The sequence below is a fragment of the Nicotiana sylvestris genome, chromosome 3 (genome assembly GCF_000393655.2).
Source record: "Nicotiana sylvestris chromosome 3, ASM39365v2, whole genome shotgun sequence".
In the NCBI taxonomy this organism is placed as follows: domain Eukaryota; kingdom Viridiplantae; phylum Streptophyta; class Magnoliopsida; order Solanales; family Solanaceae; genus Nicotiana; species Nicotiana sylvestris.
This window is the reverse complement of record NC_091059.1, coordinates 163,033,101-163,044,365: the sequence shown is the minus strand read 5'-3', so window position 1 is coordinate 163,044,365 and position 11,265 is coordinate 163,033,101. Positions and strand designations below refer to the sequence as shown.

Sequence of the window (11,265 nt, the reverse complement as noted above, 5' to 3'; positions counted from 1 at the left end):
TCCGAAAATGCAAATTTACTTAATAGAGAAATATGATTTTCCATACGAGTCTCTAGCAGTGTCACCATGTATGGCTTATGGGTATCAACCATTTCCCTAAAGTTAATACGAAAGTTATCATTGTTACTACCATGTATGTTCCATATTATGATATTAGTTGGTCGATATATCAGCGCTGCATGGTTGTTGGTTGAGCCATTCTCCATCCTTGCATGGAGTACTGGGTTCCTCCTTAGTGAGGGAATCAATATCATTGCATGGCTCCCCACTGTTAGATCCTGTGGAAGCCTGATGTCCATCAAACATTTGTATAGGGTTGGGGGAAAACTGAGAATAAACATCTTCTCTTGCATCTCCCTGAAGAGATACACCTTTACGTCATTTAGACTTGAAAATCCCACTATTTCCTCTGACCTTATCAAGTTCATCTCTTTTACATTCACCACTTGGTGATCTTCTGGTTCAAGCACATTGGGATGGGGTGGTGCCTGGTTCATTGGTGGTGTAGCAAAGGCTTGATTTTGCACTAGGTTTTGAGGTACAACCCATGGCATGAAGATTGGATTCATGCTCGAGATCTCTCTTAGTGAGAAGAAGGGATATTCATTGAAGGTACTAGTGGATGGAGGATATTGTTCAACCAAACATGATTGTGATAGTTGCTCATGGCCATGTACATCCCCTCGGATACTAGCTGAGCCAGAAAGTGTGAATTTTGGAGAATTATTACTATCTCCTGGCCATCCAAGATCATATTGAATGATATTGCATGAACCATTAGAGCTTGCTCTATCCAGGACAACGGTTGGTAGTCTTGAGGTAGGGGTGGTTGAACGAAGAAGATTGTTTGGTTTCCTGTCTGAGTGGTTGGATTTGGTGGAGGATTGGCCACTGTGTGTGCTCATTGGTGCCTTAGAATTTGGACAAGTCTGAATCTTCTCCATTGGGAAACTGGTATTCTTGGCATTATTATTGCTAGAATGTTATTTTATATTATCTCTATGGACTAAGTCAATAGAAGAGATAGGGTTTTGAGAGGTAGGTTTAGGTAGGGTGGTAATTATTGAATCTATTTGCATGATTTGATTACTTGTCAAAGATGAGATTTTAATAGGATTTGGGGTATTGAGAGTGCTAGGCAAGTGTTTTACTTCATTGGCCATTTGTGCATCTAATGAGTTGTTGTGGGACAGGTGTCGTGGATCTTTATCTTCATCCATACAACTAATATTGTTTATTAAGGAGATATTAAGGGGGTTAATTTCAGGGTTTAAAGAGTCTTCAGAATACTGTTGGTGAGTATCAAGAGAGGGGTTAGTATTGTTATTATCTTTAGTAGCTATCTTAGATAATTGCATGGCAATTAAGCTAGCCGCTTTCACGGGGGACACGTAGTTGTTAATCTGATTTTTTTGAAGTCACGTTAGAAGGTTTGTAATCTAAAATCATTTTTGAATTCTTGTTTTTTTTTATTCAGATCTATGGGAGGATTTTCCAAAGCTACAAACTTGTTTCCCCTAGCAACGTGCTCATTTGTAGAAAGATCATTTTCATAAGTGGAGATCTTTTTTTGAAATTGTTTTAGTTGCTAGTAGAGTTATAACCGGTATTAGGGTATTGAGAAGAAGACAACTTACCCAGTATTCTATGTGGCAGATTATTGATTATACCTGGCTTTTGGATTGCATCGTTCTTTCTCCTATTGGATCACTTTTTCTTGGTAAAGTTAACTGTCTTCCATACTACTTACTTGATTTCCTGGTCATTGATGCTTTTATTTGGTTGGGGAGGTGAGTGGTTTGGCAGTGTTGATGGCACAGTTGGCATGGTATTATTATTATGGCATTTTGCAGTTACATGACCTATCCTCCCATAATTTTTACAAAAGAAATTCTCGCCCTCGTATTGGACATTTTGCTTATGGCTTCCAATATGGATTAACGGAATAACTAGCTCTTCTAGTGGTAATTCTATACTCAATCTTACATAACGACCCCTTAAGGTAGAGGATGTACAAGCATCTATTTCTAATATGTTAAATCTGGTTTTAATGATGCAAATAATATATTTGTGCAGGAAATCATGGATAGTAATTCAAAGATTAAAGGAATCAATTAGAGAAGATCAAAGAATCAAGGAGTTACTACGAGATGGAAGCAATCAATCAGGAAACTTAAGGAAAGCAATCTGAGGCCATCAAAGATCACAAAATCAATGGACAACTACGATGGAAGGAATCAATCAAGCCTAAACTTAAGGAATCAATCAAGTCCAACGCGATCAATCTGGAAGATTGAAGCGGAAAAGAAGCATCGAAGATCTTGGAAGATGATTAATCAAGCTGCCATTTTTGGAAGGACCAACAATCAAGGAGTAAAGCTACATCATCAAGATCTGTAGAAGGAAAACTATCAATACCCTCTCATCAAGGAAGAGCAACGGAAAATAACCTTATTCTTGGAAAGAATCAATCTCTTTCCAAGGATCAAATCTCTTGGGTTGTAAAAAATCTTTAGCAAACGGCCTTCACCAAAGTATTTATACTCAGCATCAAGCCTTAGACACATATACTTTGATCGAACCGAATACCCTCTGTTTATTCTACGACAAACAAATATTGTAGCTCTACTAGATCTGATGTGTAACAATTTAGAGAAGAAAAAGAGAACAACACTGATGAGACATCGTATCAAAACGAAACGAGTGAAGTAGGCTCTAAGCGATCAGTGTAGATCACACCTTTCTCTATACTCTTAAAGAAACTCATTCACAAAAAAAGAACTCCCTTGCAACCCAAGGGTACTGAACTAGGATTCACATTGAATTCGAACCAGTATAAAAACTCTAGTGTCTTTAATTCCTACATTTAAATTTTGCATCTTTATTTCTGTCTTTTCTAGTATCAAGTTCTTATATCCAGTCGACTAATCATAAAACTAGTCAACTGTTAGCTATTAAGTTTAAAAATAAATAATTCACCCTCCCCTCTTGTACTTTCAATTGGTATCAGAGCAAGACTGACACTTTTCTTTTTTGCTTAACAGCTTGTGAGAAAAGATCATGGCTAATCCAGTTATCATAGGAGCACTTTTTCAAGAAGGTACATACCAAGTAGGGCCACCATACTTAAATGGACAATATTTCTCCCAGTGGAAAGTACGTATGGAAATATATGCTAAGGCATATGATGTTAAAGTGTGGAGAGTCATCAAAAAGGGAAATTATCCTCTACCGGTTGCTTCTCAACCTTTTGCTGATCCTGAAGATATAGATTCATATACAGATGAGCAAATGGCAGTTGTGCAAGTCAACAACAAAGCAAGAAATTTTCTCTACAATGCTATTAGTGGTGAAGAATATGAGAAAATCTCTAGCTGTGATATAGCCAAAGAAATGTGGGATAAGCTTGAAGTTACATACGAAGGAACCAGTAAAGTGAAAGAAACACATATCAACATGTTGGTTCACGATTATGAATTCTTCCAGATGAAAGAAGGAGAATCCATTGAGTAAATGTTTGCCAGATTCAGTAAAATCATTAGTGACTTAAAAGCTTTCGACAAACCATACTCAAGCGGTGATCAAGTTAGAAAGATTCTTAGAAGTTTACCAACCACTTGGCTAACTAAAGTAGTCACACTTGAATCAGAGGATCTGAATAAATTATCTTATGCTGAACTTCGTAGAGAACTCATAGCCTTCGAAAACACACACCTTAAGAAAACAAACCAAGAAGAAAAGAAGAAAATAGTTGCATTCAAGGCCACAACTAAGATAGCTGAGAATGATATCAATGATGATCCTGAAGCTCTCCAAGAAGAAATTGCTATAATGTCAAGAAACATGGATGGCTTCCTGAGAAGATTCAGGAACACGAGAAGAGGAAGGATTCCACCTAGGCGAACCAGGCAATACAACAAACAAGATAAGAATGATGGAAAATGCTATAAGTGTGGAAGATTTGGAAATATTCAAGCTGAATGTCCAGATCTAAAAGGAAAAATCTCTAGAGGTTTCATAAAAAAAAATCATTTGGAAGCTGGAGTGATGAAGTCAGATCAGAACACGAAGAAGTAGCAAATCTCTGCTTCATGACAAATCTGGAAAATGATATGAACAAACTTTCAGGATGCTGGACAGATGAGGATATTTCAGACGATGAATGCAAAGATAGCAATGAAAACTGCTTCATGGCTCGAGGTGAAACAAGCCAGGTAAGGTCTTATAATTGTGAAAGATGTAATGAATTATAGGATATTCTTGATCTCACTTTGAAAGAGTCTCATAAATGATGGATGAACTAATGAGACTCAACAAAGACGTAAAAGACTAGAAACTCAAACAAGAAGTGTGTGAAATTGAAAAAGAAGTACTTCAAGAAGAGTTTGAGGAATTGCAAATGCAACTCAATGGCATGCGCAAATCCACCAGTCACAGTTCTATCAGGTCAAACCAGACGACTTACAAGTCAACTGGAAAAGGGCCAGCCAGAACTGAGTCGACTAGTACTAACACAACTGAAAGACCGAAAAATGGGTCAGGAATTACGTGTCACTATTGCAATAAAAGTGGACATAAATATTCTTATTGTCGTTTTCGTATGGATTTGGAAACCTCAAAAGGATCCTGAACCTAGTAACACTAACTAACAAGGACCCAAGAAAGCTTGGGTACCTAAAAGAAAGTGATCACTATGTTTTGCAGGAATATCACCGAAGAAATTGCAAAGGAAAATGGTACTTAGACAGTGCGTGTTCCAGCCACACGACAGATGATAAAAACCTGTTCAAAGAAGTTACAAAAATAGATAGAGCAAGCGTTAAGTTTGGCGATGATTCAAAAGGAAAAGTAATCGGTACCAGAACGATCTCCTTCAATAACAACTGCGATATCACTGAGGTTTATCTAGTCGATGGGCTTAACTACAACCTTCTGAGCGTAAGTCAGCTATGTAATTAAGGATATGAGGTAAAGTTTAAGAAAACGAGCTATGCCATTGAAGATGAGACAGGTAAAACAATCCTTCCAGGTAAAAGGTATGGAAATGTTTACATTCTTGATGGTTTTGAAAATATTAACGATCATATATGTTTAGCTTCAATATCTAATGATCCCTGGTTGTGACATAGGAAACTTGGTCATGCAAGCATGCATCTGATTGAAAAACTTTCCAAATATGATTTAGTTATTGGTTTACCAAAATTGAATTTCTCTAGAAATCATATATGTGATGCTTGTCAAATTGGAAAAAAAACTAGAAACTCTTTAAAAAACAAGGATATTGTAACCACTTCTAAACCCTTACAATTGCTTCATATGGATTTATTTGGACCTACTAAAACTGCTAGCATAGGAGGAAAAAGATATGCTTTTGTTATTGTTGATGATTATTTGCGTTTTACTTGGGTGATTTTCTTATCTCATAAGAATGAAGCATTAAGAAATTTTGAGGTTTTCTGTAAGAAGGTTGAAAGAGAAAATGAGTATCTGATTACAATAATACAAAGTGATCATGAAGGAGAATTTGAAAGTAGAGCATTCGAAAACTTCTGTAATGATCAAGGATATACTCATAATTTCTCTGCACAAAGATCACCTCAACATAATGGTGTTGTAGAACGGAAAAATAGAACACTACAAGATATGGCAAGAACGATGCTACTAGATCATTCTCTACCAAACTATTTCTAGGCAGAAAGAGTAAGTACTACATATCACATTCTTAACCGTTGTCTCATAAGGCCAATTTTGAAGAAAACCCCTTATGAACCGTGGAAAGGTAAACGTTGTCGACGCCCCATTTTTCTCTAACCGTGGGGTCAGAAACCGGGTATACGACATTGGGAAGACAACTCTATTCCCTTTCGAGAATTGGGTTTAGAAGTTGAAGAGTCGCCACCTAATGATTATAGTGCATTAGGACACTTTAAGAAGGGCTTGAGATGAAGAGACCAGAGATTAGGGTAAGGGCTAGAAATTATCCCGAGGGGAAGGTGTTAGGCACCCCTCAAGATCCACTAGTGTGGTTCCTGGCCATGTTACAATTGTGACTTTACAAGTAAACAATCAAAGCTCAAATAAGGGCTCGCATATAACATTGCAATTAGGTTAAAAACTTTTGAAGGTAAGTAGAGAGGGCAGAAATTCATGAAAGAGATTTGAACAGTCTTACAACAAGAGATGAAATCAAATAAAGGGAGGGGGGTCCTAAGTGTGAGCACGTGATTTTTGCCTTACGAAAAACTACTCCAAAATAAATCAAAAATAAAATAAATTTCTTTTACTGTGTAATTTCTGAATTTGCGTGGTGTTAAAAATTTGTTTATGTCCGTAAATGTTTACTTTGTCATGATAAAATAAAAAATAAAATAAAATACATGTTGCATGCATATAGGATATAATTATGCATTTTAAAAGATAATTTAAATAAAATAAAAAAAAAAATATGCGTTAGTTCTATTTTAAATATCCCACTGTGTGATTAATGTTTTGACTATGTGTTAAATAATTGTTATGAAGTAATTAATATTTTTGTGTAAGGTTAAAAATTGTTTTATAATTTTTATTAGGATTTTTTATAATTTAAATAAAATTAGAAAATATATATAAATTGTGAAAGGAAATTGGACCTGGATTAAAATCCAGGCCCAAGTGAATTAATTCCCCCCAGCCCAATCCAAAACAGCCTGTCCGGTCCAATTCAAAGCCAGAACCAAACGACGACGTTTGGTCACCTCTCGTCAAGGGCCGTTGGATTAAGTCCATCCAACGGCCAAGATTTCATCACCCTAACCCGAGACCTTTACCCGATCCAACACCCGGTTCAACCCGTCCCCTAACTTAAACCAAACGACACCGTTTGGTTAAGTGAATAGATCTCAGTCGTCCATCCTGCCTAATCCAACGGTCAATATCCACCCACCATTCCCCTATATAAACCCATAACCCTTACCCCGGCCCCCTAACTAAACACCCCCCCTCCTCTCCTGTTCATCATCGTTCCAAACCAAAACCCCTAACCCTAGCCGCCCCTATTCCCCTTCGCCTGAAACCCGGCGGCATCAACGCCGCCGGTCACCAAAATAATACCCTAAGATCCCCTGAACATCCTCTACACGAATATGACCTTAGATTCCTTCAAATCAGGCCCCAACCCTTCGAATCTTAAATCGAAGGTTGGCCTGAAAACCTGATCTAAACCTAACAGTCCCAAATCGACACCATAGCTTCCCCTAGTCATCCTGAGTATGGATCTGTTGTTTGTTTGGCTCGAATCAGTTCCGAGCTTCTCGAATCTTCTTTTGAAGATTCGAGCCAAACAAGAACTTACCCAGATCTGTTTTAAAATGACACCGAATGACCCCTAGGCTTCCCTCACCCTTGTGTCGTACTTGGTTTCCCTCGAATCTAACCAGAAATGATTAGGTCCCAAATCGAACCTTCAGGAAACCTAGAAATACCAAACTTCTGGATTTTTGTCCAAATTGATTAAAAGATTGAAGTTTAATCGACCTTAGTCGAAGTATTTTTAGTGGAAAATACTTCGACTAAGGTCTGTTTGATTTCAAACAAAGTCCGAATCCAAGTTAAGTCCAAGTCGGAATACATTTGAAGGGTCAGAGTTATTTTTTCTATTTTTCTTTTGTGTATTCTACGTGTATTGTTGTTTGTCTTAATAGCTTGTTAAATTTTCATGATTTTATTTGATTAATTCTGTCATCTTTGTCTCATGCCCGTCTATATGATCAAATATGAAATTATTTCTGTTGGTTATGACTATTTATAATGTAAGCAAACGACTCGATTAAGTTCGTCGATTAGTTATATTACGAATTCTCATTCATAATAATACTGATTGAAACAATCTGTTTCTATTATTATGTACTGTTTGTTGACAGATATTGTAGATAATCATTTTTAACTAATACTCGTCAGTTAAATCATCCTGGTTTATATGAATCTGTCAAAATAAGTGTTGTATATATGTTATTGTCTGAACATTAAAGTTTCAGGGCATTGTCAGTATTGACAATGATCCTGTGTGTGTTTGATTTTGGTTCAATGTTAAATCCAGTCTGAATTGTTATGATAATTTCAGTAATATGTTGTTATGATGTTAGTTCTGAATTCAGTGTAATATTGCTGTAATGTCAAGTTTGAATTAAAGTTTACAAAAGTTGGTCAAATACAATTGTGTTAGGAGGTTAATAGGATTGGTTATAGCTGTAAATCAGAAAGATAATTAAGTTTATACAGATTTTAGAATCTGTTATGCAGTAGGTTCTGATTTTTCAGTAATAACATCAGGATTTCAAGGGCATTTCTGGGAATGAAACAGTAAAAACAGGGTGTTAGTGCTAGTGTATTATAATGTAATGTTAGTGGCTATAGTTTAAGATAATAATGGGGAACAAGGGATAATGGGGCTGCTGAAAATCAGGTTAGGATCATATAAAGTATTAAAAAAGTAGTTTTTAATGGAAACTTTCTAATTTTTAAAGGGATAAAGGGTCCATCCAGCATTAAAAGGGTGCAACCAGCCCTGTATAAATAGAGGAGCTGGACAGACAGAAAGGGATGAGTTTTAAGAGGGGAAAAAGGAGTTTTCCAGGAAAAAAAAAGAGCTTAGAGAGAGTTTAAAAAACAGATTTTAAGAGGAGAAGAAAAGATCAGTTTTTCAGAGAGAGGGAGGTCAGTTTTCAGAGATAGGGATCATTTTCAGAAGAAGAGAGTTTGAGAGATTTTAGGAGAGGAAGAAGAAACAGAAAAGGAACAAAAAGAACAGTCACACACACACACACAGATATACAGCAGCAGAAACAGAAAAATCAGAAAAATGGGAATTTGAAACTGAAAAGAAATTGAAATCTGAAATATTGTTCTTTTGTTGAATCTGTTCAACCTTTCTTGGTTCCACTGATTCAGTTAACATCTGAAGTATCTTTTAAAAAATAACTGTACTGTGCATTTGTTTTCTTCGGATCTTATTATTGTTTGAATCTGTGGGAATACTGGTATTTGGCTGAGTTTGTTACTGCTGCTACTGCTGAAATTTATTCCTTCCACCTTCATTTTCAGGTACATGTCTTTTAAATTTTAAGTTGGAAAGAGATTCAACATGACTCATCAATGAAGCTTGAATTGAAATTCTATTTTTCAATTGTCCGAAATTCATTAGTTTAAATTTCATTTTTTATGTTAGTTAACTAGTAGTGAATTCAATTTGATAGCTATGAGTTAAATTGTCTTATTTTGAAATTCATATAAAGTTTTGTAATAATGTTAGCCATTCCGAAATCTCATTGGTATAGGTATATGTGAATTGTCAAAACAGGGAGTAAGGCATAAAAATGGGCCATTGATTACATCCCATAATACCATTAGCTAAATGTAAAGATTAAGAAGTTACATTAGTAGAATATCTTGTAACAAATATGATTTTGTTTAGATTGGTATAAGTTATTATATGGTATGATGACAGGTATAATCATATGAGTAAAGTAAGTTGGTATAGCTCGTCATGATGTTAAAACGTTATGAATGTTTACGCCAAACAGTTAGGTTGCATGTAAGGTAACTTTGTTGAATTAACTTGTATAATAATTCCCTTCCTATAAATTCGATGCTTATCCACCTTCATAAAACAAAGTGACCAAATAATTAGGCCTATTAGATTAAAAGCGAGTATATGAGAATGAAAAGAGATGTACAAGCATAAATTGCCACACTTTACATCAATGATAATTAGAAATAGAATTTGCATTAAGTAAATAATGAAAATTCTCGGAAAATATTTCCTTCCTTTATGAATCATTTATTTTCAGTTTCATATGCAATTTATTCTTTGGCATATATATATATATGTCATATTTGTTTAAAAATAGTATTAATCATATTTTTATTCTGTTCTTTGAATTTGAATAGTTGGAATGAATATAACTTATATTCGGAAATCATAATCGACGAACAACCTTTAATAGATTGCGAATTCTTTTCAAAGAATTTATAGGCCTCTAAATAGGAGTTTCTCATGATTTTCACATAAAAGAAATACATGAATATAATAAACAATTTGTGGAAAATCCCTAAACCATTACAAATATTTTGCGCAATTAGGGATACGTTCGCGTACCCTGATTATATTTTTAAAAGTAAAAATTCGGATTATGAGTACGCGCAATTTCGAGCGAATATTTAATAAAAGGATTTTTCCAAAGGCGTTAAATCAATTTCATAAAAACCCGAGATGTACGGTTCACTATTCAAGAAAAATAAATATTCTTGATTCGACACAATTTCGAAAAATGATTGTTCAATAAATATATTACCAAAGGTTATCGTGTACACGTACGCGTGACACAATTCCGCATTTTTTTAATTTTTTTTTTTTAAACACGAATATACGTACGCGTAATTCGATTCAAAGAAGGGTCCTCAATCACAGTAAGTATAAGCGGTAGCAAAAATCATGTAACATCAATATATTTAATAAAAATCAAGATAATTAAGCCAATAATAGAAACAGTTAAGCGACCGTGCTAGAACCACAGAATTCGGAAATGCCTAACACCTTCTTCCGGATTAACAGAATTCCTTACTCAGGATTTCTGGTTCGCAGAATAATAAACAGAGTCATATTCTCCTCGATTCAGGGATTGAAATTGGTGACTTGGGACGCCTTAAAATTCCCAGGTGGCGACTCTTAAATAATTAAATAAATCCCGTTTCGACTGTCCTTTAATTGGAGAAAACTCCCCACGCGCCCCGCGGGCGCGGTAAAAAGGAGGTGCGACAGCTCTAGCGACTCTGCTGGGGATTCTTGTAAACTGTAACCCAGAACCATTGGTTCAGGGTTTAAAGAATTCGAGCTTAAAATATCTGTGTTAATTGGCTTTATTTACTATGAGATTTTCAACTGTTTATATGCTAATATGCTAAATGTTGCTGTTTACCGCTTTAATATTATTTGAATTGTGAATATATACAACTGCTACGAAACCCCCTTCTTTCTGAGTCTTCTGAATTTATGGTGTACACGTGCGCGTGACCCACCTTTCTGTTAGAGTCATACCAAATAAGACGGAGTTGGGACAAGTAACTAGGCCGGACAGACTTTCGTGCTCCCGGTACGTTGCCCCCGCTTCGGCTCAAACTGTCCGTTTGGGTAAGCCAGGTTTAGAACAATCAACCTAAGGTTTTACACTTAGAATAACTCAGCCATGTATCGGATCCCTAGTAGGAACGTCTATTTGCATCATACACATT

At 35.7% G+C, this 11,265-nt stretch overlaps 1 protein-coding gene across 1 annotated transcript; it reads left to right on the top strand.

Annotated features, from left to right (window-relative positions):
* Positions 1–3,060: 3,060 nt before the first annotated feature.
* On the top strand, positions 3,061–3,513 carry LOC104218739 (uncharacterized). Its single transcript, XM_009769299.1, has one exon. It carries the CDS (start codon positions 3,061–3,063, stop codon positions 3,511–3,513), a length of 453 nt encoding a protein of 150 aa, XP_009767601.1.
* The last annotated feature ends 7,752 nt before the right edge of the window (positions 3,514–11,265 follow it).

Excerpts from the sequence above, each read along its gene's own strand:
- LOC104218739 (XM_009769299.1), top strand. The coding sequence starts at position 3,061 with ATGGCTAATCCAGTTATCATAGGAGCACTTTTTCAAGAAGGTACATAC.